General features: G+C 53.0%; 1 protein-coding gene across 1 annotated transcript in view; it reads left to right on the top strand.

Annotated features, from left to right (window-relative positions):
- The first annotated feature begins 234 nt into the window (after positions 1–234).
- The window catches only part of TSPOAP1 (TSPO associated protein 1), a 70431-nt gene continuing 42743 nt past the window's right edge, over positions 235–27922 (top strand). Inside the window, exons 1-7 of the mRNA XM_074160464.1 lie at positions 235–570; positions 12857–12964; positions 15166–15294; positions 17362–17538; positions 20752–21021; positions 26301–26408; positions 27248–27331. Of these exons, the coding sequence (XP_074016565.1) occupies positions 235–570; positions 12857–12964; positions 15166–15294; positions 17362–17538; positions 20752–21021; positions 26301–26408; positions 27248–27331 (1212 nt within the window). The remainder of the gene's footprint in view (positions 571–12856; positions 12965–15165; positions 15295–17361; positions 17539–20751; positions 21022–26300; positions 26409–27247; positions 27332–27922) is intronic.

The raw sequence follows: 27922 nt of genomic DNA, 5'->3' as shown, positions 1-27922 counted from the left end.
TAGAGGGGGGGCGGCAGCCGCCCGCCCGCCGATCCGGCGGATCCAGGCGGGGATGGAGCCTCCCCCGGCGCAGGGATGCTGCTGCTGCCGCCGCCTCCGTCCCCGCCGGGAGGGAGCGCGGCCCGGGGTGCTCCAGTCGCCGCGGCTCTGATGCCTTCGGGGTTACCGTGCCGGCTCTCGGAGCCACGGGGAGCTCTCGCCGCTACCGGGTGAGCCCAGCGCCCTGCCCCAGCCATGCAGGAGCCGGAGCGGGGGGTGTCCAGCGCCGACCCGCCGCAGCGGGCAGCGGGGCAGAGCGGTGCCCCGGCAGCGGGCGATGCCGTCCCCACAGCCTCCGCCTGCCCGGACCTGGACACGCGTGAAGACGTGGGGGGTGACGGTGACAGGGCAAGCTGCCAGCTGTCCCCGGGGTCGGAGGGGGCCGGAGCACCCCAGCCCCAGGAAGCGTTCCCGGGAACCCTCCACGGACCCCCTCTGGACCCCCAGTGGGTTCGCTCTGCCCCAGAGCTCGTTAGGCCACTGAGAGCGATGGACGGGCTCGGACGCGACCGGATAGACAGACGCCCCCAGGTAAGGCAGCTGCCGGGGTGCATTTGCTGGCAGGGGGGGGTGCATTTTGGGGGGAGAGGCGTTGGGGAGATGTCACCTTGGTACGAGACAGGCATGGGAAATCGCTGTGCTTGGCTGTGGCTGAGACACCCACAAAACCTTCGCTGTGGGGCTGGGAGCTGCCAGAGCCGCTGCCACGCACCGGCATGCGGGAGAAGGAGCTGCTGTCTTCGCTGCCCTTCAGCAGGCATTTCCAGCTGCCTGTCCCCTGGCTGGTGCCGGAGCTGGTGCAGGGTCTCGCCGGAGCCCTGCCGGGGCCAGCGCTGGGCAGAGCCCACCTGGTGCAGACACAGCCCCTGCACCCACAAAGGCTGAGCCATCCCTGCGGCATCTCCTCACTCCAGTAGCGTCAATGGCTCTGCAGGTGGTGGCGGGGACATGATTCACTGCCATCCCCTTCGAGAGCATCCCCTCTCTGCTCAGGGTGGCCTGGGGGGGGGGGCGCTTAGGGCACCTGCACTGCAGGGGAAACTGGCCCTGCAGACAGCACTGGGACACCTCGAGGTAATGCAATGCCCGGCCCCTTGCACAGCTCTAGACAGCCCAGAAGACTCCCTCAGAGCCTCACCACCTTGATCTAAGCCACAAAAGTTCATCAGCTTATCCTGCTTAGGACAGCTTGCCCTCTTTTCCCATAGGTGCAATCAGTCATTTTCCTGGGATCCCCTGGGGTCTAGGGTAGCTCCGCGGTGCTTTTAAAATAGGGAAGGAATAAGCTCTTGGCCTTTTCTTCTTGCGGATGGGGGAGCAGAGCTGAGCAGTGCTGATTGGGGTTCAGCAGGAGGTTTTTTGAGCCCAGCCTGTGCTCCTGTGCCTGGCTGGAGAGCAGCCTGGACCAGCCCACAGGAGAAACGGAGCTGCTGGAATCCCACTGAAAGAGAAAATGGTTTCACTCAAGCAGTTTCTTTTGTGTCTTTTTGGAAGGGCTGTTGATCAAGATGCTTAGGGAAACACCACGTTTAACAGTGCAGTCCTTGGTCTGCCTCTGACCACAGCCCCTGGCCATTCCAGAAGCCCCCCAGCCAAAAAATGGGGCAGCAGAATGGGAAGCATTTCTGCTCCCACCCACTTTTTCCATCCATCCCAACAGTCAAATCAGTTGTGCCAAACTCACTGCCCTCTCTCCCTGTGGGAGAGCAGGTTGGCGAGGGCGGAATAGGCCACCTGTCTTGGTGGGGAAGGCTGGGAGAGGCAGGGGGGCAGGTGGCTGGAGCAAAGAGGTGTTCGTGGGTGCTCCAGCACCCAAACGACATCTTGTGTGGTGGGGGCCGTGCACCCATCTCCAGCTGATCCCTGCAGTAGGTTCACCATGCACCAGCTGTGCACATGGGTGGTGGTGGAAGGGGTGAGGACCCCACTTGGATTCTATGGTGATGACTGCTAAGCACCTGCCATTCTGTTTCCCTTGGTCCTTGGGCTGCTTTGAATGTTTCCCCATGATCCTGCAGGCTCCTGGCTTGGTGGGTGACTAATATTTCCCTTCCCACTCCCATGGGGCTGGGGCAGCACCATGGTAATATCACCACGTACCAGAGTACTGGGGCAGTACCATGGTGGTACTCGGTGATATTGATGGCGCAATGATGGTATCAGGCAATGGTACTGTGGCACCTGGTGGTACTGTGCTGTACTGTGGTGGTGCCATAGTGGTACCATGATGTTACTCTGGTAGTACTGGTGGTACCATGGCGGTACCATCCTTAACATTGATGTTGATCCACAGAAAGGCTAACTTGGCTTTTCCTGGAAAAACATTCCAGCATTTTCTCCTGAAGTCAAGTGGCTGTAGTGATGTGAAAGGCTGGAGTTCAGACCCTGGAGGGAGCTCGGCATTGCTGACCCTGGCAGAGCAAGTGCTGGTGCTGCCGGGCTGTGGAAGATCCATCCTCAAACCCACTTCCTTGGGAGCAAGGTGCTGTGTCACAGCTGGGGACGAGGGGATGGCCACATTGCATGGATGGCCAGGCTGGGACAAGCACTACCAACCCTGGGTGTCCTGCTGCCGGAGCTGGGCTTCCTTTAGGACATCTGTCCTTGGGATGTCAGCGCTGCATTATGCAAGCAGGACAGCTGCCTCCAGGGAGTTATCTCCTAGTGTGGGGAAGAGCCTCCTGAGGGCTCGTCGCTGACAGAGTTGATTAAAGATGTTGATTTTATGATGAAGCTCTTGCCGTGTGTCCTAGCCTCTGCCACTATTGCTCTGCTGTTCCCTCAGGGACAGTCTATGGGCAGACGTTGAGACTATCTCTAGGTCAAGTTAATCTCAGCTTTCTTGCCGAGCGTGGAGGGTGGAGAGCTGTTGCCCTTCTGCCCTTTGGGAGCTGGCAAGTGATCTCTGGAGTTAGAGGTGCGTTGGGGGGGACACACGTGGAGCTTCCTGTCCAGCCCCTTCCCTGAGCACGGCTGGCTCCAGAGCTGGAAGAGGTTGCTCCGGGCCTGACCAGGCAAGTGTTGAATATCTCCAGCGGCTGGGATCCCACCACCCTGTCCTGAAGCTGCAGCACTCTCATGGAGAGGAACGTTCTCCATAGGTCTGGTGGGAATTTCTCTTGTTGTAACTCGTGCCTGTGTCTTCCCACCCGTTTGCTGTGTGCCTCTGCACCCTGCAATGCACTGCAGGGGATCCTAGCTCCTCCGCAGAGTAATGTGTCCCACCACGTTACCACTGACTAACGCTACCTGGGGGCTTGCTGTCACAAATGTGTTCTTGGTCCTGGGCCTTTGAAATCGCCCTGGTCTTGCGTTCCAAAGTTCCTGTGTGGGCACAGGAGGTAAGAAATTACTTTCCTGCTGAGAATCTCCAGGCATTGCAGGTGTGGGCTCCCAGTCAGAATAATGAAAATCAGAGAAGGAGAAAAATGTTGCCTGTGTAGGAAGAATGGGGTTAAAGTGGCACAGATACAGTCTGGCTGGAAATTGGAAAGTTCCCATAATGCTGTCAGACGGATTTTAGAGCACTTCCCACAAGGGCTCAGCTGTCTGCATCTCTTATGGGATGCTGCTCCAATGGGATCTGCTTTGGCCCTGGCAACACGGGATGGCTTGGGAGCGGGTTGCTGAAGTCAAGGCTCTCTCCTGATGCCCCAAATCGGTAGAGGGGAGAGGAGAAAAGTCATTCAATTTTGGCATATTCCCTTTGCTCTTCATCCCAGGATTACTTGCCCCCCCCCAACCTCCCCAGCTGCACTTTCAGAAAGGGATAAGCTCAGTGTCTGACCACGTCCCTGTGCTGGCATCCCATGAGCCACACAAGGAGCACAGCAAGGGTGCTCGGGGTTGGCTATCGTGGCGACTTCTTAATCTGAAGAGGTTGCTTTGGATCTGAATTTCTTAAAAGCCAAGGCTCAGCTTCCCCTGAGGTCAGATGGAGCTGAGGGTATTCAGTAACTCTGTAAAACTCAAACGAAAATGCTTAAACCAAGGAGCCTCCCAGTCAGTAGGAATTTAAATATCTACAAAAAAACCCTGTTTCTTACAGTGGGGCTTGACAACACAAAGCACAGATACAGTAAGAATTATAAAATGCTGGTGAAGATCCTCCACGTCAATTGTTCAGGCCAGGCTGCATTTAACGACAAACTCAGTACCTTTTGCAGGAATTTGTGGCATTTCAAGAGCTTCAAATTTTCCATTTTCTGAGGGTGCACAGAGCTGTACCCTTGTCTGGAAAGGGTAGGTCAGCAGAATAAAAGATGGCACTAAGGCGAGAAGGTCTTCCTGGGCAATGAAGCCAGTACTTGCTGTTACAGACACCATTTCCTACAATCCCTATTAGCAAAAGATCGTACTCCATCTTGCTCAAAATCTGAGTAAATTAATTTTTCTTGTCTTGGCAATGCTCAGCCTCATGGAAATGACTTACTGCTGTTTTCTGCAGCACTATGGTTGTACGACTGTATGGCCAACCTCAGACACTGCCTGCCATGAAGAGTCAGTGTGACTTTATTTGTAGGAATGAATGGAAGAAAACACAAAGCAAGACTGTATGGAGGAGAAGGTAGTTTTCATTTTTACTATCTTTTTAAGTAAGCTCATGCTCTCTGTACAAAGACATGTCCAAATGGCTTGGCCAGGGCACTTGTGTGGAACACGGAGGATGAGGGACACCAGCCATTGCCTCCTCACTGTGTCCTTGGATCCTCCGGACTGGTGACGACAAACTGGTTTTGGGACAGGGCTGTCACACCATCTGGGTGTTGGCCATTACTGCAGAATGATCTTTCACCTCAGCATCTTTCTCATTTCACTCTCTAACTTTTTGGCAAGGGGACTTGCCAATGTCCTTGCTTCCTTGTTTTGGGTGTCCTATGGCTGTAGTCTTCCTTCCTGCTGAAATAACATGACGAGAACCGGCACGTGCCACACTGGCAGCCTTGCTGCCCTCTTCCTGCTGCGAGTGCAGGCTTTCTGCATCCCAGCCATCTGCTTAGTTCTGGGAAAAGACCCTTTTGGACATTAGTTTATGCTGCTCTTGCCGTTCACATTTCCACAATGACCACTGAACAGCACCTCTGGCTCTTCTGAGTGGCGCAAGGGGATTCATAGATTCATAGATTGGTCCAGGCCGGAAGGGACCTCCAAAGGTCATCTAGTCCGACCTCCCCGCAGTCAGCAGGGACACCCCCAACTAGACCAGGTTGCCCAGGGCCTTGTCGAGCTTCACCTTGAATATCTCAAGGGAAGGGGCCTCAACCACCTCCCTGGGCAACCTGTTCCAGTGTTCCACAATGATTTTTCCCCCTCCATCTCTTAGCTACTTGTTAAAGTCATTGGAAATTTGAGGTTTCTCATTCCAGGACAAAAACCTGTAATTGCTCCAAATGAGTTTTTGCTTTACTAAGAGGTGCAAGGAACACTGTTCCCAATATCTGGGCAATTGGAACAGGTTTTAGGCAAATGTGACCCAAGCTTTCCCAGGTGCTCTTGGCTTCTGGGAAACTGCAAGTAATTTGGAAAACAGGTACAGGCAGGGGAGAATTGTGGAGCAGATATCTGGGCAAAAACTGAGCTGTGCCTACAAAATCTGCCACTCCCTGATGTATCTTGCAAGGTGGAAGAGCACATCTTCAGAGTGGAACATGGTAGGTCATCCACTCAATAAAACCAAACTTGTGAGACCACGAACACAGTTGCTGAGGCTCTGACATGGGAAGGAGACCTGGTATTGACTTTTCAAGCTATGATCCTGTTAGAGAGCAGTGACACTTCTGTCCGGGCAGGGGATTTACTGAGCTGCGGCTTGGTGGCTTCCCAGGGAGAAGCCCTGACACAGCCCGTGGCCACTCACTCTAGACAGGCCTTTGTTCCCAAGGGCATCCGTCAGTACCGAAGTCTCACTCCTTTCTAGGGAGTGTTTCTTTGGATTAGAGTTTCTGTTACAAGAAAGATGAGATATCAGAGGACAATCATGCCCACTCCAGCCATCAAAATACTAAACCTGGAAAGAGCTAAATTTTATCATTCTTCCCCAGGGTTTTTTTTTGTGTGGTTTTTTTTTTTTCATACTTGCAAACTTAAAATTATCTGACATGTGGCATCCAAAAAGAGAGTCCAGATGCTCCATGAAGACCTTGGGGCTGCCTGGGCCTGAGCCTGCAGTGCTGGGAGCTTCAGGCTGACCTTTCTTCCGACCCGAACAACAAAAAACCCCAACAATTTCTATAGGAAGCCAATACCCACATCTTGCTCAAATGATTGGCAACGCACATGAGTATGCAAGAAGCAGAGGTTGCAAAGTCTTTCTGTGTTTGCACTGAAGATGTTAACACATTTACTTCCCACTTCTTCTATGTTTTGCTTTTTTCTAGTGGAAATACTGTTGCTTGTGCCTCCTTCTCTGCAGATTCAATGACTTGCTCAGCAGCACCCAGAAAAATCCGCAGTGGGGGAAACAGGTAGCTCGGCTGTCTTGGCTCCTGATCGGGCACCTGAATTTTAAAACCAGACTGGGGTTTATGGTATATATCCTCGCTTTCATACATTTCCAAGCTGTGCACTGAAGCAGAGATGCCGTTAGTGTCCCCTGGGATGGAGCACAGTCCGGCTTTACCAAAATGGGGCTGGGCCAAATCTTTCTGAGAGCTGATAAGAGACAAGGGAGAAGCTTGTACATCAGTGTTAAAATGGTAGTTGGTAGAACCGGCTTTGTATGTGTTTCTCATCCTATGAAATGCAGACTTCTTTCTCAGAAGGTGGGAAAAGACCCTACAAGGGACAGAGGGGTGCCCAGGGGTCACAGTGACCCAAGGCAGGAAGGTGATGTTGCTGTGGTACTTGAGGAGCTTGCTTGGCACAACCTTGTGCTGCAGGTTATCTGGGAACCAAGATTAATCCTACCCCAGCAAGCATGAGCTGCAGTTTCTGGCTGCATACATCCTGGTTTTGCAAAACCATTTGTGTTTACCATGGAGAGCAGTTGGGTCACAGCTGGGAAAAACCCATCCGGGGCCACACACGCCTTGTCATGCTGCTGCTTTAGTCAGGTAGTGGCCAGCTGGAAGGAGAAGGGGTTCCAGGTCTCTACCACACTGGAGAGCAGGGCGAGGAGCAAATCGAGGACTGATGACACCTGCATTCCAAGGAGGACCTTTCCCCTGCGGGAGTCCCCGCAGGGTCCACCCCCAGGGGGGCTGCCGGTTCTGGGTCTGTGCTGGGCTCTGCCGTGTGGGGACAGGCTGGCCCTGGGGGAAAGGACAGGTTTTCTCCAAATCCCCCGTCCCCCTCAACTGACTGCCCTGTTTTGCATCTGATGGTGAAAGATGGAGAAACACGTGTGCAGCCTGTCAGGAGCAGTTCAGAGCTGTGTATCCAGCAGCCGTGCAGTATTTCGGTGTAATTTTCTCTCGTCCACTTGCAAAACCTCTTGTATTTTGGATTTGCTGTTAAAGACAAGAAATCGTGCCACATTGCACACTGGACCCGGCTGCAGGCCTGGATTTTGGAGTGCTGACGCTCTGCCTCTGCCCTGGGAGTTTATTTTCCGCTCGCATTCCTCCTTGTCTCAGTTTTGCAGGAACATTAGTTTCTCCCTGGTTGGGGTGGCTGGAGAAGCTGAGCTCATCAAAGGACAGCCAAGCCAGGGTGGCCAGGGCTACTGAGCTGATTTTTCTTCTCCTGGAGTAGCTGTTTTCCTAGGATCAGTGATGGTGCTTTCATAAGAGGCTTTAAAGAGAGAGGACCCGAATTTGTGAGACTCCAATTTTAGCTGCATATCTCATTTTAAGGACACTGTAAGGAATACATGAAGAGCTGGCAGTGGTCAGACAGCGTGCAGGAGAGGATGCCTGGGGAAGTGTAAGAAAGAGCAAATATACAGTGAATGTTCCCCTGAATATTCTCTTAATATCTTGCAATTTGTGGCTCCAGCACTCCCCATGCTGGAGGCAGTATCTTTGAAGTTAATAGCCTTGGATGGATTTTTTCTTCCATGAATATGTTACATGGGGTGATAAAAATCAGATAAATGAGGAAATCACATAAATAGGGGCAAGTGGTAGGCTGGAAGAGGGACGGGCAGCAGGAGCAAACGCTGACTCATGGAAACGAGTGTTGGCAACGCGCAGGGCGAGGAGCTGGTGGGGAAGTGCCACGGAGTCAACGGAAGAACAGCGACATTTGTGCCCGAAACCAGGAACCCGGCACGAAATGAAGGAAGCAGAACAAGGACAAGGAGTGGCAGAACAACCACGACTGCATCCCAGGCACGTCTCTTACTTCTCCCATACCTTTAACACAGGTGCCCCTTCTCCCCGTGCCGGGATGCTGCTGGCGCGGCGCCGGGCGTGCTGGCTGTGCCGGCGCCGGGGGTTTTGCCCTCGCCCACTGACCCAACGGGAGGTGATGCTACTTCTGTCTCGCTTTTGACACGCAGCGAGGGCACTGCTGAAGAGCAGCCTATGGAAAATAACTTTGTTCTGGGAGGGAGCTGATTCCCTTGAAAACTGGATGGAAGAGGAGAAAATGGATTGGCAGTGACAGGTTTCACCTCCAAGTGGTGCGGATTGAGAAGTTAAGGAAACTAATTACCAACATCAGCTGGAACAAACAGCGAAAGGTCTTTGACATGGTGGAGGCTTGGTGACAATGATTTCAAATGAAGGAGCGGTGGGTTTAATGTATCCAAGAGAGCAGGAGAGCTGGTGTAGTTTCACCTTGGAAATAGGTCTGCAAAGTCTCTGCAAAGGGAGGGTGGGTTTCGGAGACAGCTTTTGGGAAGCAAACCCAGCAGCTGGACCCATGTCTGCTGCAGATGAGGAAGTCACTGCAGGGACGTGTTGAAATTGTGCATGTTTTATACATCTTGAAATCGTGTATGTTTTAAAATCACTCATGAGACCGCCTGTTTCCAAAGGCCACCTGAGACCTCCCGCTCACAGGGCTACCTGGTAAATTCCTCCTTCCCATCTGGCTCTCCAAAGGGATTTTACACGAAGGCTGAGTGTAGACTTTGGCACGTTCCCCGGGGCTGGCATGGGGGAAACCCTCTCGGCCGGTGGGTGCCCGGCCGTGCCGCGAGGCGCCGGCAGCCCAAGCCGCATTGCAGAGCAGTCGCTGCAGCGACTGTTGTCCTGGCCGCGGTTTGATTTACTGTCCCCCAGATGGCTTCCTGCAAGTTTTCCGCAGGACCTCAAAGACTGCACTGGATGCCGGGTGCTCCAGGGGGATTTTTGGTTGCGTGACCCATTTAGCAGCCTGGCTGGGCACCTCTCTCTGCAAAAGCTGCTGCAGCTCTCCCTCGCTTTTTGAAGTTTTCAGGTGAAAAAGCAGCAGCTTTCTTCCAGCTGCCACGCTGAGGCTTTTCTTTGTTTGCTGGTTCTCAGTGCATCCTGGAGAAACTGTATTTTGGGCTCTACCTGCCAAAAGAGGCAACAGATGATGATGATCTCCCTGTAACAGAGGCTTCAAAGCTGTGTGCCTGCTGCGCTGGGGAGCCGCCGTCTGCTCTCCGCCCTCAGCATCCCTGCTGCTCTTCTCCTGCCTTGCTCGGGTTTTGGAACATTTCCCTCACGGCCAAAGAACATGTCACTTGGGTTAATTTTTTAGTGCCCAAGGATGCGTCTGATCTGGGGGATGTGACTGCCCGAAGACCTCCCTGCAGCGTCAGCTCTGCCTCGGCTCCTGCCGACTCCAGCTAACTGAAAACCTCCCTGACCAAGGGATGCTTTTGGATTTCAGCTCCTGCTGGCAATTCTGCTTGTCTTTATCAAGGAGAGTCGTGTCGGGGGCAGCCTCGGTGCCTCTTCTCCCTAATGATTTCCTCAGCTCTCTTCAAAACGCACCATCCATGGGGGCCATGAGTGTGGCTGCACCGCGCAGCATGTGAACCTTAAGGAACAGTGGAGCGGTTAATAAATTAAAAGCTATTTCATTATAGGAAATTAATGTTTAATGAGCGTGGGATGACGTCTAGACAGTCCTTCAGTTCCAGGCTCTACGCTGTCTTGGAGGAGGGTTCAGCTGATGCAGCCAGCGCCAGTTTGGCAAAGCCTCCCAGGCAGTGAGGTCCCCATGCGGGACAGATGTCCTGGCACAACAAGGATCTCCTGCCTCCATGTCTTCTCGCTGCAGATGCCCCTTGTGCCTCTCTGGGCAAAGCCCCAAGGAGCTGTGGCTGCAGTGGGACGTGCTGGCAGGCGGGAGGCTTGGCTGCGTGCCTGGCCCCAGCCTGGAGCACGCAGTCACGCTCTCCTGATCCGTGGCCAGGCATCCTGCAACACCCAGGGAACTGGAAAGGTCTCTGCATGGTCTAGGACATCCCAGCCTTTGCCACGTCACGGGCTCTGGAGTCGTGGCAAGAAACCTGAGCTGGACTGGGGACAGCCCAGTAAGATGAGGGTGAGTGGTTGTGAGTCTTTGCATCCTGCCCCAATGAAGATGTTGTTTTATAGCTACAGAAAAGTGGTTTCAAGTACAGAAATTTGGTTTTAAGTCCCCCAAACATCTCCAGCCAAGCTGGAAGTGCTGACCATTCCCTGCAGAGACCCGGTGCTGACGATGTCAGAAGTTATATCTGCCTGACGGGGAGAATCAGGAGCACATCAGCTCCTCCACAAAAGCTCTCCAGCTCCTACCCCAAGCGCACAGGTTGCTGGGTGAGATTGCTCAGCCTGTCTCAGTGCAAGCAAGCACAGACAAGAAGCTTGAGGCCTCTCGGCAGGGGCAAGAAGATGGAAATAATGCATTCTGACTTCATCCCAGGGGCTGCCTGTTTGGCTCTGGAGGTGGTGGGAGTGAACCAGCCCAAGGCACTGCCATGCAGGGCATGGGAGATGCTGGTAGGACGCCTGCCCTGTGCACCCCCCATGCTGTGTCTCCCATCAGCACCCGCAGCGTCCCCTGCATGGGTGCCCAGCCCAAGGAGGTGCTTTGCTCTTCCTGGAGCTGGCGATAAGGGAAATATTCTCTGGGACTCCTCACTGTCCCTGTAGAGATGCAGGAATGGGACCAATGCCGCAGGATCTGGGACTAGGTCTCTGGGCAGGGTGCCTGGCTCTCAGAGGTGTTTCTTGGCTCCCCAAGGCCAAAGAGTTTGGGGAGCTCCTTGGTCCCTGGGCTTGCCCCAACCACCCTTGGGAGCAGGCCTGAGTGGTTGGAGAGCAGGAGAAGGCACCCAGGTGCCTGGGGGCTGCGGCAGTAACTGCACCTTTGTTCCTAGGGGAGGAAAAAAAAATAAGAGGAAAATAAATATATTTTTGTTTTCCCACAGGTGGAAAGCAGTACAATCTTTCCCCATGGGGCATTTCACTCCAGCTTTCTCAAGCCTTGGGATTTCTGCAGGGTGGACAACTAGAAACCACTCTGCCCGAGGCCTGTCAGCTCCTGGCACTTACCATCCCTCCTGGTGGCTCAGAGGGGTTGTGGGACCTGGTGACACTGCGTGAGGCCAGTAGGGAGGGCTGGGAGTTATCTTTTGAGGGTGGGTTTTTTTGGTTTTCAACGTCTTTTGGTTATGTTTTCCCTCCCTGCTCTTCCAAGGCATTTCCATACAGGCATGAGAGGCTGGGAGAGCTGGGGGGCTGGGAGAGCTGGGGCATGGGCATGGCGGCTACACCAGGGGATTCGATGGGGTGGACTTTGTGGCACTGGTCTCCTGCCCTTTTGCTCCAACAGCCATGACTGAGAAGCCAAAATATAGCAGTAGTCAAAAGTGCAGTGAGTTTTAGCCAGTCTCAGACCTCCTGGAGCACAGCGGCACCCGAGTGCTGTGAGCTGCCTCTCTGACTTCTTACTACCGAGAGAGCTTGGGCAGCATTTCTTTGGTGGCTGAGGGACATTTCACTCGTAGCCGTGGCTTGCAAACCACAGAGGCAGACCTGTGCCCCAGGAAGGTCACAGCCGCTCAGTGGCACCAGCAAAGACTTTGTGGGAGCTGGGAGCGGGTCCTGCAGGACCTGCCCGGCTGCTGGGAAAACATCTGGCTGGGTCTTCCCGAGGTGCATGGCGCTGCTGCCATATGGCAGCCGTGAAGCAATAGCTTGGCTACCAGCTTTACTAACGCACAAAAATACTTTCTGGGAGCCTGCTTCAGCAGCGAGCCTGCGGCGAGCAGCTCTCGGCAGGAAGCAGTAACCACAAAGCTATATATACAGCTCCCGGCAGAGCTGCTGCTGCTTTTGATGTGACAAAATTAAGGTGGTGTTTTTGCAAAGAAATCCGGCATGTTGCCTTCTTCCACAGCCGAGGCTGACAGAGAGAGGGCAGAGCCCAGCGCCTGGCTCCTGGGAGGGCTGCTGGGCCAAACCGGGGTGGCTGGTGTGGGGAAGCAGGTGAGGAGCTCTCGTCGCCCCCAAAAGCCGTGCGGTGCCAGAGGCTGCTGGGTCCCTGAGCCGTGGGGAGCACGTGTCTGGGATGTCATGGCTTGTGCTCTGCCTGCCTGGCTCTTCCTGGCTCTTGAGCTGGTTTAGATGGTACCGAGGAAAAATGCAAGTGGCTGGGGACAACATGAGGGTCTGGGCAAGTTGAAAGCAGCTTTAAAGCTATGGAGATGGCAGCCGTCACCCACGGGTGATGTAGCCCAGTCCTGAAGGCCACTGGTCCCCCAAAGGACAGGCAGCCCCTTGCCACCTCCTGAAATCAGCCACCGCATTCCACCCTGCCCCTTCCCTGCCCGCACCCCGGCCCTGCCAGCCTCCCCCGTGGCCAGCTGGGCTTGCTGCAGGGACAGGGCAAGCGGGAGCTGTGGCCGGTCCCTCGCCCCTCGCCCTGGGCAGGCAAAGCCCTGCCTTGCCTCTCCTGCACTGTTTTGCAGAGCGGGGCTGACTACAGCTTCCTCGTGAGCCAGAACACGAAGCTCCTGAGCGCACTGGAGGACCTGCGGCACCGCTGCTCCAGCCTGGCCGAGGAGAACAGCTTGCTGGTGAGCAGAGATGGGTGCTGGGCCAGCTGCTGGCACGGGATGCTCCAAGGGGAGGGAGTCATAGAATAACAGAATGGTTTGGGTTGGAAGGGACCTTAAAGCCCACCCAGTGCCACCCCCCTTCCCTGGGCAGGGACACCTCCCACCACCCCAGGTTGCTCAAAGCCCCACCGAACCTGGCCTTGAACCCCTCCAGGGATGGGGCAGCCACAGCTTCTCTGGGCAACCTGGGCCAGGCTCTCACCACCCTCACAGCAAAGAATTTCTTCCCCAGATCTCATCTCAATCTCCCCTCTTTCAGTGTCAAACCCTTCCCCCTCGCCCTATGGCTCCCCTTCCTGATCCAGAGTCCCTCCCCAGCTTTCCTGGAGCCCCTTTAGGGACTGGAAGGGGCTCTAAGGTCTCCCCGGAGCCTTCTCTTCTCCAGGCTGAACCCCCCCAACTCTCTCAGCCTGTCCTCACAGCAGAGGGGCTCTAGCCCTTGGGGCATCTCTGTGGCCTCCTCTGGCCCCGCTCCAACAGGTCCATGTCCTTCTGATGCTGGGGGTCCCTGCTGGGGCGAGTTGTTGTCTGCTGCCAACTCTAAGAAATGCTGACACACGGGATGGGCTGGGCAGAGCCAGGGGGGCAAAGAGGGCCTGAGTGCTTTGGGTCCCCTGGGTGCCTTCGCACTGCACCCGTCATTGGCTCCAGCAGGACCCCTTCCTTGTGATGCAGAGTGGACTGGAACTCTCGGCTGCCCTCTCTGCCATCTTTGCCTGGTGCTATTTGCCTGCTGGAAACCATGAGAGGCTTTAACAGAGCCGCCAGTGAGAGCAGGCAGAGAGCAGGGCAGCAGCGAGCTGACAGCAGGGGAGGGGGAAGTCGCTCTTGTTTCCTCTTTAATTGGAAAAGCAGAAACACTGATTCACTCAGGCTGGGCTGCGGGTGACAGTGCAGCAGTGCCCCCTGCTCCCACGGGAGCTCGGCACCCGCCTCCTCTCCAGCTGCACCCCTGGCACCCGAAGTCCACAGCCTGGGCCACCCGCTCTGTCCTGCTCCCCCATCCCTGGCTCCCCAGGCCCATGGTGGACAGTCAGGACCCTCGGGACATACGGAGAAGTGATCTTCCCCTCCCGCATCCTCCCTGGAGAGCATCAGCCCTTGTGCAGCCCTGCCGCATGGGGATGCGGCCACCCCGGGCCCCCAAAAATTTCATTGCTTAGCATTTCAGATTAATATCATCAAATTCAAAATGCATATTTTAGATAATTTTCTTACACTAACAGCATAAATGCAGTATGACCTGCACGCTCTGGGGTTACCCCTTATCAGTCATCTGGATTTTAACAAAGCACTATCACGTAAGGTCTCATCAAATCTTACTCCCAAAAACCAGCCTCGGTCTTTTGGCTGAAGAAAAGCAGTGAAAGCAGCAAGCACCCATGGTGGGATCTCACAGGGGCAGGGAGGAAAATAATTGGAAGGATCATCTGATCTGACATTTTTGCTGATGTGAAAAGACAGCACAACACATCTGGGTACGACCTTGAGAGAACGAGCCATCGGCAAGCAGCAGCTTATCGAAACGGACAGATAACAAATAAAAGGGGATTAAGAGTGAACAGAATCAATAGGAGAAGAAAAAGGAAATTTGCTTTGCAAACATCATAAAGCCCTTTGCCACTTTCTTCCCGTTCCCCCCAACTCGTGCTTCGGTGTCATGAGAAAAAGGACAGCGGTGAAGCTTGTGGTGGCAGTGCAGCACAAATTCACAGCGATGTGTTGAGCCCTGTAACGCCAGAGAAATAAACTGGAAAGATTTTGGAAGAGAAAGCCCAAAGGGTGGGTGGCCAGGATAGAGTGATGCTGGAGATGCGCCGAGTCCCAACTGGCAAAGGCAGAGCCTGCAACGAGCGAGTTGTGGCTGGAGAGGGACCATGCAGGGTGGCCTGGGGTGGGGTGAGGGACATCTCATGGGGACCAAGAGGTCACATTAACAAAAATACCAGGAAAAACACAGGTTTCAGTGACTGGAGAGGCAACAAGAGCAGAGGTTGGTATTCAGTGGTTGGGAGAGTCATAGGAGGACAGGCTGGGAAAAGCCCTGTGTGCCCAGAGCAGGTCAGGCAGGGCCAGGGACCTTGGCTTCCCCTAATGCCTCCAGCGCACAGCTTCCAGCTGAGCGGGGGCTTCACCTCAACCCTCTCCTTGTTATCCAGCGCAGGAGCTGCTTCCCCCAGACGGAGGAGAAGGTGAAGCACCTCAAGAGGAAGAACGCGGAGCTGGCGGTGATCGCCAAGCGCCTGGAGGAGAGAGCTCGGAAACTCCAGGAGGCAAACCTCAAAGTGGTGAGTGTGGGGGCTTCCCGCTGCGGGGGAGCTGAGGTAGGAGAGCACCTCATCACCGGGACTTCTCGCTTGCTACTTCCACTGAGCTAGAAAGGCTTTTTCTTTCCCCTTTTCATAAACCTACAGCAGGGCGAGAATCACCAGCCATCGCCAGCTTCTCCTGCTCCTGCCTGGGGAGCTGGCTTTGGGCAATTTCCTCCTGCTTAGTTTCTTGCTGTAGATGTGCTGACCTACGTTAAGGTGTTCATTTAAGGTAAAGGTAATTAGCTCAGCTCTCTCTGGGCAAGTCGTGAAAATAATTCATCTGACTTCATCGACAAGAAACAGGAAGTATTTCAATAAGAAAAGGAGTGCGGTAAAGCAAAACAGGAAGGGGTGAGAGACTCCGCTCCGCACCATCCACACCTCGCTGGTGTTCTCTGCCAGCCGCAGGGTTTTTTGCTTTCTCCAGCCCAACAGCAGCTTGTTGCAAAACCTGTAGTGACTGTCAGGGTGCAGGAGTGGTGGGACACGGCCGAAGGGTGCGGGATCTCGGGCACAAGCACTTGCATGAGCTTCCTAAAGGTGGATTGCAGCAGAGTAAGGCAAAACCTTTCCTCCATTGGAAGGAAACCAGGGATTGTGATGGGAAATTCAAGGCCTTTAGGACAGAAAGGAGGAAGTGAAAGCATTGCCGAAGAGAAGGTAGGGGGCTTTCCTGGCACTGCCTGCCCTCTCTGTCCCCAGGCATCACACCATCTGTCACGGGGTTTTGGTACTTGCAGGCCAACAGTTGCTGCCAGATGGACCTGTCAGATACTATGTTAAGAGAAATCATTTGATATACACCCAACAGCTATGCAGACCCTCCAGCAACTATCCAAATACTGGTTTATTTTTTCCCCGAGTGAAACTTTGGGGTGGTGATGGTTTAAGACCTGTGTGAACCCTGAGAGAAGCAGCTTGCTGGGCTCCCGGGCTGGCCCGGGCCTCCCAAATACAGAAAGTGGTGGGACGGCTGAGGCTCACGGAGGGTGGGCTGGAGGCAGGACCAGGCAGCTGCCTGCCCAGAGGAGGGGTCCTGAGGACCTGGGGTTCATCTGGCAGCGGTTGCCTTAGAGCTAGGGCCTGGCACGCAGCTTCTGCACGTGGGTGAGATGCTCAGGAAGGCCTGGGGAAGAAAAGTTTGCAGAGAGGATGCCATGTTCCTGATCGGGCAAGGGAGAGAGTCCCCCCTCGCCAAATTGGCAGGCTTTGTGCAGACAAAAATAGCTGGGCAGGGAGAGGCAGGGTTTGGTAAACCCAGGGACTGGATGTGGCCCCACTGCCAGAGGGTTGGGATGGGCAGGGGGTGTGTGAGCTGCCCCTTGTCCAGCTCAGCAGAGCTGGTACCCAGTGGGGGAGCCGGCCCCAGGGATGGGGAGCATGCTGAGGGTGGGCATCCCAGGGAGTCTCGGCTGCTGTGCCCAGCCAGCTGCCTGTCCCTGTCTGCCCTGCTCCCCCTGATGCACACTGCCCTCTGTCCCCACCATCACAGGGAGCACGTGGACCTGAACCGCTTCTGCTGCTGAACACCTCCCAGTCCTTCCCCAGCTGCACTGGCCCCTGCTGGGCTCTCTCTTGCCTCTCCCTTTGCCTGTATCTTCCACCCATCCGTCCTCTTTCCTGCTGCCTAGAAAAACACAGAAGCTCACATCTCTTCCTGGTTTGGCCACCTCCATCCTTGCTCCCATGCTCATCTTTCCTGCCATCCTCCCCTCTGCTTCTCTGCTGCCTTCTCCTGTCTTTCCACCTTCATCCTGTTTTTCCCTCCTTCCTCCCACCCACTGTTGCCCTGCCTGCAGCCCCCTGTGCTGACCATACCCATTGGCCTCATCTGCTGAGGACCTTCTCCTTCCTCTCCTCTTCTTTGACCCACTTCTCCATCCAGCCTTTCCTCTTTTCTCCCACTTTTCCTTAGGTTTGTCCTTTGGGGCTAGGCTGGGTTTCTTGCCAGTGCTCCCTGCCTGATGACTGTCAGGGTGATGGGGTGGTGGTTAACGAACACCAACACGTGGCTTTCTCCCTCCACTGCTCTCTCCTGTGTAGGTCACTGCTCCGGTGCCTCTGAAGGGCTCCAGCCTGGAGCTCTGCAAAAAAGCCTTTGCCCGCCAGCGTGCCAAGGACTTGACAGAGCAAGCCAGTGCTCTCCTGGCGAAAGACAAGCAGATTGAGGCTCTGCAGCAGGAGTGCCGGGAGCTGCAGGCTAAACTCTTTGCAGGGAAGGTGAGACACTTTCTGGGACATCCCTCGGTGGCTGGGGACAAGCAGTGCGACAACAGTGATGTGGTGTGAGGGCAATTAAGTCCCAAGTGCAAGCTGAAAACAGAGGGCATTTGATGTGTGAGCTGGATGGGGGGACATTGAGTGAGTGTGTGGCAGAGGTGGTGTCCTGAGCCCTCCAGAACAGTTTGCTGGGGGACACCCCCATTGTCCCTCCATGAATTCATGGGTCTGAACTGCCATTTTCAGCAGCGACTGTAACTCTCCCTCTGGAAAACCCCGAGAAGCCACAGATACAGGATGACTTTTCACAGTGCTGAACTCAAGCAAGATGTAGAAGCAGGACCTCCTTTTAAAGTCTTTCTTTGGGAAGTAAACCAGCTGAGCCCCTTCCCAAGAGCCAGTCTTGAACTGCAGCTTTCTGAGTGCCCACAGCCACCACGAGACTGGTGATAACGAGGTGCATCCCTGTACGACTATGACTAAGGGTACAAATCATTAGACGGGGTGGGTGTTCATGAAGCCATCTACGATGCTGATGCCTGCTCCTGGGCTGCTGACCTACGTTCCCCTCAGCACCAGCACAGGACTTGCCAATATAAATGGTGAGATAAAAGGGATAATTCAGCTCATCCTGAGACAGATATCTAAAACTGGTCAGCCATGTCGCTCCCTCAAAGCACTTCTCCGCGATGACTCTGAAAGGAGTCTCTGCAGACCTCTGAAGCTAGGTGAAATGGTTCCCACTCAGCCTGTTCTGGGCATATCAGATACATCTTTTGTTCACGAGCTGGACATTTTCAGCTGACATCAGTTAATAAATTGAGAAGCCCAGTAATGCTCGCATTGAGTTCCCCCTGTTTTGCTAATGCAGATGTGGTCAAGTGCAACCCTACGTTCCTGCACCCAGCTGAGCTGAATGAATACTGACATTTCCACCTACCCTGCTTACATGATATTTAGGTGACAAATGCTTCCTCGCTGAAAGCAGCTTTATATCTGTCTCTGAGCTCCTTATGTGTTCATTTCAAATATAGGTTTAAAGGTGGATTCTCAGTCTTTCCCTAAGGTAGATCTAGTGAGGACAAGGATGAGCGGTTGTCGTTTGCCATTTGCACAGATCTGCCCCCGATCCCTCTGACATTAAACCACAGCAGAAAGTGACCCAGGTCTGACCGAGCTCTACAGTGTCAGCAAGAAGAAATTTCCTTCCCGTCCCCTTGATTTCTCACCGCAGGCCCCCACAGAAGGGGGAACAGACTCTTTCCAAAGCATTTTCATAGCAGAGCGTGCTGGGCAACCTGAATCTGCCAGGGACAGGAGAGTGACAAATTGTAGAGGAATGTGACAAAAGCAGGTGAGCAAGCTTCACTGCTGGCCAAGGAAATACATATGGCTGCAATCCCCAGGGCTGACCAGTTAAGCCGTTGCCTTTCGAAGGCCTGGGTGACACCCCTGGCTCAGGAGGTGACACCGTCTGTCCCTGTAACTGCCGAGGCATCGGTGACTGGGGCATTGAGACACGGGCAGGGAATCCGCAGCGAAAAGATAGCAAGAGAGGAGGAAATCATTCTGTCTGATCTTGGTTTTCCCATTTCTCTTCCAAGCAAGCTGCTCATTAAATTTTAATTTTTAGCTAGTTAAAATTCAAAGTTCACCTAATCTGTCTGCAGCATGCAAAATGCATTATGCCAATGAAGGGGTTTATATGCAGAGATATTATGTGCATGCTCAGAGTTTGTAACCAAATCAATTTTAATCTAGGGTATTTAAATCGGCACAATTTTTTCAGTAGCTATGAAATGGATCTACTCAGTTCCTTTCCAGTGGCAGGACAGACACCCCGCACCCAGCAATGGCCTTGTTTTGCATAATCAGGGCTTTTAGGATAAAATGATTTCCTGAGATCACGCTCTGGTGATGGGCTTCCAACCAAACCCCAGCTCCAGCTCAACCCAGGCTGCAATTTCTTGCAGCAAAGGTTCTTGGAAGCGGGGGGTTGCAGGGAACAGCAAGGCAGCTGCAGGGGACGTGTATAATAGAAACTCTGAGCGGAGGACTGAGGTTTTTTTCTACTCCCTTGTTCCTCCAGGCTTCGGAGGCTGTATGTTGGGAATAGCTGCTTTTTTTTTTTTTTAGTGGGGGAAGGGAGATTTTATACAGAGCCACAGCCAATTTTGTTTAAAGAACTACCACCCTGATAGCCTGACCATGGGTCTGGCACAGAGGAGGCCCAGCTGCTCACTTCTTGAATGTGTCATCAGTTCCCATTAATGCTGCCTCAGTTTCCCCCTTGTAGCATGAGAGTAACCACGATTTTGTACATAAATTGCATTTATAAAGCAGACACTATTTTTAGGGCGAGTAAGAAGTGAATGGGGAAGCAGGACCAATTATGAATTCACTGGCTTAGGAGCTTTCCAGGGGAATGAGCAATGTCTCTTCCAGCAGCACATTTGTAAAGACAGGTTTTCATAACCAGGTTTTGTACATACGTATGGACATGCAGGTACGTGTTTCTTCAGCTTCTTGAAATCTGAAAGCCTTTGAAGAACTAAACAAGCTGGTGATATATTCTCACTGGTTTTGTCAGAATAAGATTGCACTGTATTCCTTCAAAAGCTTCTGGTTTTTGGTCCGGAGTGGATGGGAATGACCACTTGTGCTAAAGACAGGAGCGCATCCACACGTACTTTCTCCGAAGAGGCTAGAAATCAAGAATGTTTGAAAACCAAACTTGTCGTGAGTGAAAACTGAACATGTCCTAGACATTCTTCATTCTTTCCAGCATATAAACCCTAACCACCGTGCATGCGTAGAGCTGCAGAAGATGCCAGCACCCACACCAAGGAGGTAAACCAGCTACGGCCCTGGTTTGGCTGGGAAATGAAATTTTATTATCCTGACACGCTCTCTGCTGGCAAGCAGTGAGAAAGCACAGACTTAGAAAAGCCCTTCTGCTTTGCGCTGAGACAGCTGCAGAAGCATTACAGGCTAGTTTTTATCTGCGGGAGAAATAACATATTCACATAAGGGATGTAAAGTGACTTCTTTTGAGGCTGAGGAAACAGAATCTTTGTCTGCCAATTTACCTGCTTTTTACCAGAGTCTCTTCCAGAGTAAGGCTTTTGAGTATGCATGTTATATCACCACTCCGACCTGTCCTGCCTTTCGGAGCTTCTCAGCAACAGGGTGTTGTGTTTGTGTTTCCCGCAGGATGACCCTCGCTGCCTGAACGTCATCGAGTTCGACCGCCTGCTGCGGGAGTCCCAGCGAGAGGTGCTACGGCTGCAGAGACAGATCGCGCTGAAAAACTTCAAGGAGTGTTTGCGCTCCTCTCAGGCCCGGTCCAGCGATGCTTTGCCCAGCGCGGCCGGGCACCCGGGACGCCCCGTACCAACACCAAACACCTGCATCCCGAGCCCACCGCTGCCGCGGGAGGCTCGCCCGGGAGAGCCGGCGCTAGGAGGGGACGCACACCGGGAGGTGAGACACGCGGGCCAGCGACCTGACAGCTTTGCTATTTAATTACTCCGTTAATTGCTGTGCTTTGGAAGCTTCTTAAGAGTACGTGAGCACTGCGGTTCCGCTCTGCTGCCTCCCATGCCCGATCCAAGCGCCAGGTCTCAGCGGGGACATGGGCACCAAGGCCTCGCTCCTGCTCATCTTCCCCGGCCGCGCCTCTGCGCCGTTTTCCAGACTAGGAAACCAGGCAACACCGCTTTTTGCCCTCGTTTGCTGAAAACACAGAGTTTTCAGTGTTTGTGGTGGTGCGGACGTTGGTTCCCGGCGGGTGAGGGACGGGTGGCCGTAGTGGCGGGGAGGCCTGCTGCTCCGTGACCGTCCCCATCCCCTGCCAGGGACGGGCCCGCTCCCGCCACGGCGAGCCCCGCGGCCGCGCTGAGGATGAGGCCCGCGGCCTGGCCGCCCCTCCGCGGCCGCAGTGGTACGGCCCGGCACGTCCCGGCCGCCGCCGGGCGCCGCCTCCCCGCTGGCGGCCGCGCAGCCGGCAGGTAAGGCCGGGCCTCCCGCGGGGCCCCTCGCCGGGCCGGGCCGGGGGCGGCTGCAGCGCCGCCTCCGCCGGGGGACGGGGCGGGCGGGACCGAGGCACCGCCGGGGAAGCGCCTCTCCCGCCCGCGGAGCCGGACCGCTCCCGGGCGGCCGGGCCGGGCCCGCCGGGGCCTCCGCTGCCTGCGGGGTCGGGGCTTCCCCTCAGCGCTCGGGGCCGGAGCGGCGGTGAGAGGGACGGGGCTGGCCGAGGGGCTCAACGCCGCCTGGGGGCCGAGGCCTGAGCCGGTCCTGATGGGTGGCTCCGGCAAGGGCGCAGCGGGGCCGGGACGGGGGCGAGGGGCCGGCGGAGGCCTCCCGGCCGCCCGCGGGGGGTGCGTGGAGCCGGGGCTGGGGAGTCCCGGTGGCCCCGGGCTCCGGCGGTCTGGGGGTGTCCGAAGCGGGGGCGGCACCGCGGGGTGCGGGCTCCTGGGGGGGCCTGTCCGGCGTGGGTTCACCCGGTTTGTTACCGGGGTTTTCGGTACCCGCAGTGTGCCCGGGCAGTTTCACATCCGTGGGCGGTGTGAGGACGGGCTGCTTGTCTTCCCTCGGAACACCCACCAGCTGCTCTCATTTATTGCTCCCTGGCTCTTATAGAAGATGTATTGAATATTCATTCATTTCTTGTTGGTCTTTTCCAAGTCACTTGTGAGTTTATAGGCCCCTCTCCTTCAGCCATTTATATATATTTTTTTAATTTCTTTCTAGCCTGTTCCATTATTCAGTGTTCTCCTTCCTTTGTACATTTTCTCTCTCATTTTTGTGTTGGGGGAAGCAGCGCTGCCCACAGTATCCCAGATGCTGTGTCTTTGATTTATATGGTGGCATAATGAAGTTTTCTCTCCCATTCCCAATAGATCTCTTTGCCTTTTTGTCTAAGCACTGAGTTCTATTAAAACACCATTTGTCTGATGGCCCTCTGTAATCTCTCAGTGTCGAGGCCCTTTCACCATTTGTCTCTTTTCTACATGGAGAGCATGGTTTCTGCTGCCTCCCTTTTAGTCCTCTCATTTTTACTAGACAATTACCCGAGAGAAAACCTTCATCCTCATCCCGTGGTGGCCCAGTGTCTGCAGAAGCCTTCAAAGCACTGTAGCTGAATGTGTTCAGAGCACCCAAGCAGATTGTACCTGCTGGATCTCCCTCACCTGTTGGCTTGATGGTACCTTAGAAAAACTCCTTCTAGATTTGTGAGCGTGGGGTTTTTTCCCCAGTATACGTTTGGGGATTTTTTAAGCATCTGCCTGATCTTTGTTGCAGTTTCTATCAGTTTGCCCAGAATAGGTGTCAAATGTACTGCTCTGTGTTTCCCTAGATCTCTGCTGGAGTACTCAAAACTTAACATTTGCCAGCTTCCAGTTATTTCATATTAAGGCGATGTTGGAGAAGTGACACACTGCACATCTTGATTCAGTTACTGCTGAATTGAGAGATTCAGTTCGTGCCGAAGGAGGTTTTTGAACCCTTGGGTGAATATTGTCTAATCTTGGTGATTTGTTCCTGTTTATTTTGTTGGGTTCTGCAGTTGTTCTTGTAGACAGTTCAGTTTGAGAGAGATCCTTGGCTCGGTTATTCACTGTTTGAGATTTCTGCCCTGGTGGCCCCTCACCCCTCAGATTCCTCCATGATGGGGAGGGACTCACGGACAGATGCTCTGCCCTTGTCTTCCTCGAATGACCCTTCCATACCTCGGTTTTCAATTGAGCCTGCGGGTTCTGTCAGACAAGGACATGGGTTATGGTCTTTCTCATGGACCCTCTTTATTTCTCTGATTCAGGAGAGTCTGTCCTCATTGTCAGAAGATTTTCTGGCTGATAAATAGCAACAAGACTAAGCCGACAGCAGTAGTGAGGGGGGAGCAAGGAGGCTGTTGCCAGTCTCTTAGCTGAAACCCCGGGCTCGGCAGGCTCTGTGCACACGGGTGCAGTGGTGTCGTGCGGAGGGTGAAGTCAGCTCTTGCGGCAGTAACCAAAGTTATTGCAATTAAAAGGAATGACTTTGCTCTTCTACTCTGCTCCCCAGCAACGGTGCATCAGTGCAGTGTTCCCTGGCTTTCAAAGAACTTCCTCAGAGTATAAAGAGCAAAACTTTTCCTCTAAGTGTCCTTGGAAAATCCCATTTCTCTGTTCTCCTTCTGATTTCTGTACTTCTTTATGTAGGGTTTTGAGGTGTTGCATATCTCTGTAGTGACAAACCTTAATTTAGCAGGGATTTCTTCCGGTGGTGGTGCTGGCTCTAACAGCCTCTTGTTCACCACTGCTTGTTCCCGCTGCCCCTTCAGTTGTGTCGGTGCAACTCTTGTTGAGCAGTGGGACATGATGGTTCTGAGTTAAAAACAACCTTGCAAACCCCGCCTTCCTCCCCCCTTCTCCTGAAACCCACACTTGTTTTCTGGTCCAGCTCTGCCTGACCTTGTACAGCTGAAGGAATGGGCCGCGGTTAGGTGGGAAATGCTGTAACAATTATTTAGGGGCAGGACTGTGATGATCATTCTGGCTTGGAAGGGACCTTTCAGATCGTTGAGTCCGACCATCAACCCAGCACTGACAAACCCACCACTAACCCATGTCCCTCAGCACCACGTCTGCCCGGCTTTTAAATACCTCCAGGGATGGTGACTCCACCACTGCCCTGGGCAGCCTGGTCCAAGGCTTGACAACCCTTTTGGTGTAAAAATTTTTCCTAATATCCATCCTAAACCTCCCCTGGTGCAACTTGAGGCTGTTTCCTGTTGTCCCATTGCTTGTTCCTTGGTAGAAGAGACCTCCTTTCAGGTTGCTTTTCAGATGCTTCCTGGGTGCCAAGGGCAGAGCTTTCTAGAAAGTCTACAACATTTTTAATTTACAGTGTTGTGTGCTTTATGCTTCCTGGTCATTTGCCAAAGTAGAGGTACTTCTGTGCCTGCTGTCTGTTGGGCTGTAGCTGGTACAGCCTGTCCTGTGCTGACCGGTTGTACAGTCCACCGTGCGCTCTCGGCAGGGGCTCTGCCCACCTCGGTGCTCCCCACGGGGGGCGCTGGGGGTGGGAAGCAGCTGTTGTACACTGATTTTTCACTGTACGGTTGAACAGATTCCATGCACCTGGCTCATTCATCGAGCATCTTCCAGGCGCTGCTGTGAATGAGGTGGCACAGCTCCAGGTCACAGCTCTCTTGGAGATCTGTGCCAGTCTCATTTATCAGTTGTTTAATAGGGTGATGAGTCTGGACTCTGCGGAAAAATAACAGTATATGAGCATGTGGCTGGGGGCATGTCTTTGTTCTTGGGGGGAAATTAGATCCGTGCAGGCAAATTTATAATTTTGCAATTTTTGTAAGTTGTCTGTAATTAGAAGTGTCATCATTTTGTTTAGCTTTTTGCTGGGAAATGATCACAAACAAGCAAATTTGTCTTGCATATCTATTTGCCAGAGAGCATGACTTGTGAAGCATGGTGCACAGTACTCGTGCAGTGGGTATCTAACCTTAGCTGGTATCCATTAGCGTTCCTTGGGACTTAATTTCATTACCCTTGATTAAAATGCAACATTTTCAGTTTGCGAGGAAGCATAATTTTGGAGGGCGGGTGCCTTGGTAGCCTGGGCTTGAGTGTAGCCTCTTAGAGTTTTCTGGCTTTCAGCAGTGGAGCCATGAATATAGACGCAGTTAAAAACAGGGTTTCAAGCCTAAAATAGGTAAAAGAAATGTTGGTTTAAGTGTAGTGCTTAGACACCATCCGAAGGGCTGACTGTAAAGGGAGCTCAGACTTAGTAACGTAGAGCCCTCAGCGCTGCGGGTGTTCAAAGTGAAATGAGAAATTCCACTTCTGACGAGAGGCCAAGCGAAGGTTAGAGCCTGAGATGGAGTCACAAAATCCTTCTGTTTGCTCACTGTACGGATTGGCCTTGATGATCCTAAAGATCTCCTGTCCCTACAAGTTATGTAACAAAAATAACTTTAAATTCAATGTTTGAAATATCACCAGAGCCCTCTTTCTTCTCTTTACCTCAGGCCTTGCCCTGCTGTCAGGGATTACTCCAGGCAGACAATGTCAAGTCAAATATCAGTGGAGAGTGAAAATTCAGAGGATTAAAGGTGTGTTTGTCCCTAGCCCAAATTAAAAGGCATTTTGTTAGAAACTTCTGTACAAACGTGTACAGAAAGGTGTCTCCTTTCATCCAGTTTGATGGTGGTGCATAAGCCACAGCACATCTGCTACCATTTCAGTCCTCAGCTACCAGCTTAGGGAGGATGCTCCATTTCTTGGTATTTTCTGTCTGCTCTTCTCTGCCTTTAGATTCAGATATCTTCGCTGATTTCTGCTTTCTGCTCTTTATGAGCGTTGTGTTCTCCCTTCTGACCATCTTCCATCTTTGTTTTATTGCTTTAGAGAGGGCCATGAAAGATGTTGCTGATGCCTCTCATAGAAGCCTCAGATGAGGCATGAGGGCACTCAGATCTGAGAGCTTTCAGGAGCCCGCTGCTGCATGGGGGTGGTTTAGTCAAACTGGATTGATTGGTCCTGGGCTCCAGAAGACTCCCAGCACAGGTCTCTGGTGGCTGAGAGATCCCTGGCATGGTGTCCCCCTTTCTCCACGTCCAGTCATGCAGTTCAGAGGTCAGGGGTTTTTGTGTGGAGCGTTGCTGTCCCGGGGGCACTCCCAGGAGAGCCTCTTCTCCCATGGTGTGCTCCGTGGTCCTGGCTGTCCCTCAGCTCTCTGGCGTCTTGCTTGCTTTCCAGGTGGAACCAGGTGTGCAACCGCTGGGACCTGCCTCTGAAGGACATGAAAATTTCCCTCCTAAAAATGCAATAACCAACCAAGAGAGCAGCCAACAGATACAGCAGCTGGTGAGTTGTGCCCCTGCTTTTGGGTAAAGGAGTGCTAGGTTTTTGTTGGAGTTTTCACCCCTGGAATCCAGGCAGAGATTTGGGAGACTGAAGTCTTTTATGTGCAGAAGTGGGGAGCCTGGGGAGTTGGTGGGAAAACACAGGCCATCTGCATGGAGACTGTTGCTGGGTGGCGGCTGGGGGCTGGTGGGGTAATATGTCCCCCTAAAATGAGAGGGAAACACACCTACAGATTCTGTGCTGTGTTCGGTTTAGTCTTACTTGAAGCAGGAACAGCTGTGACTGGCCTGGGACAGATGTTATGTGAGGAATATGTCCCCTGTGAATGATTGCAGCAAAGACAGCTCACAGGGAGGTTTAGCGGTTCTTATCTGTCTGGGGAACCAAGAGCGGTAGCAAGAAACTGTAGATAAAGGTACATAACCAGAGGATGTCTGCACGCTGCCAGATGTCAGTTGGATTGGAAGAGGAACTGAGCTAGCACAGCTAATATTTCAAGGTAGATATTTTGCACAGCTTTGTCTTTTTGTCCCCCACATCCTGTCCTCCATCCTATTCTATACAAATAGGAACAGTCTGTGCAAATAGGACACAGAGAACTGTTTCCAGAAGATGAAAGGCTTGGGGAAGAGGAATAGTTTATCTTGAAAAGTTTGTTGTTTTTACTACCTTTTAAAAAAAATCTCCCTTGGTTTCTTTACTGTTGTGTTTGTCACAAAGAGATTTTCTAAGAAAATCAAAATACCTAACACAGCATTGGATCCGAGAAGCTCAGCTTGAATTCCTTACGCATTGTAAGAATATGGACTTGCTGATCTACTTATGCTTGTTTCATGCAGGAATTTGAACTCAAGAAAAAGCGCAAAAAATGTGAAAACCTTGAGCATGAAGTGAGGAAAAAGCATAAAAGATGCAAAGAATTGGTAGGTGTTCTTGTTGCCTACTGCTGTAAGTGTAATGGTAGAAGAGAATCTAGGTTGATGTGTGCCTCTCTTGCATTCTCTTGAGTTTATCTTAATAATGAATCACCGGTCTTTCTCTTAATTTGAACAGTGTCACAAATTTTGGGGTCCAGCCCTTGAGGCAGGAATTGTTTATTTAGTCTTTCAGCTGCCTGTGGGTTGAATATAGCTACATGAATCACTGGGTGAAACTCTGTGGCCTTCACTAGTTTGAGGAGATACTTACCGTTTTTACATGCACTCCAGAGAAGTATTGAAAGATTTCTGCATCTTGAGATGGTAACTACACAAACCCACGGTCGTTTTCTTATGCTGCTTATTTGTTGGATGAAATCTTGCACCTGTTTAGTTTCACAGAGGTTTAGCAGGTCACATCACAGCATCTGGATGTCTCCCTTCTGTTTCTGCTCCTTCTGTCTCCTTTGCTGACAGCGCTGGTGGCATTAGTGACTATGACAACGCATAGTTTCGGCCAAGGGTGTTACCTTCTGAATAGATGTTTTATGTCTTGCTCAAATCTCAGTTGGGGTCAGTTCTAATGCATAGCTCAGC

The sequence above is a fragment of the Numenius arquata genome, chromosome 18 (assembly GCF_964106895.1).
Source record: "Numenius arquata chromosome 18, bNumArq3.hap1.1, whole genome shotgun sequence".
Taxonomy (NCBI): Eukaryota; Metazoa; Chordata; class Aves; order Charadriiformes; family Scolopacidae; genus Numenius; species Numenius arquata.
The sequence above is the reverse complement of the archived record's forward strand: the minus strand, read 5'-3'. Positions and strand labels throughout refer to the sequence as shown.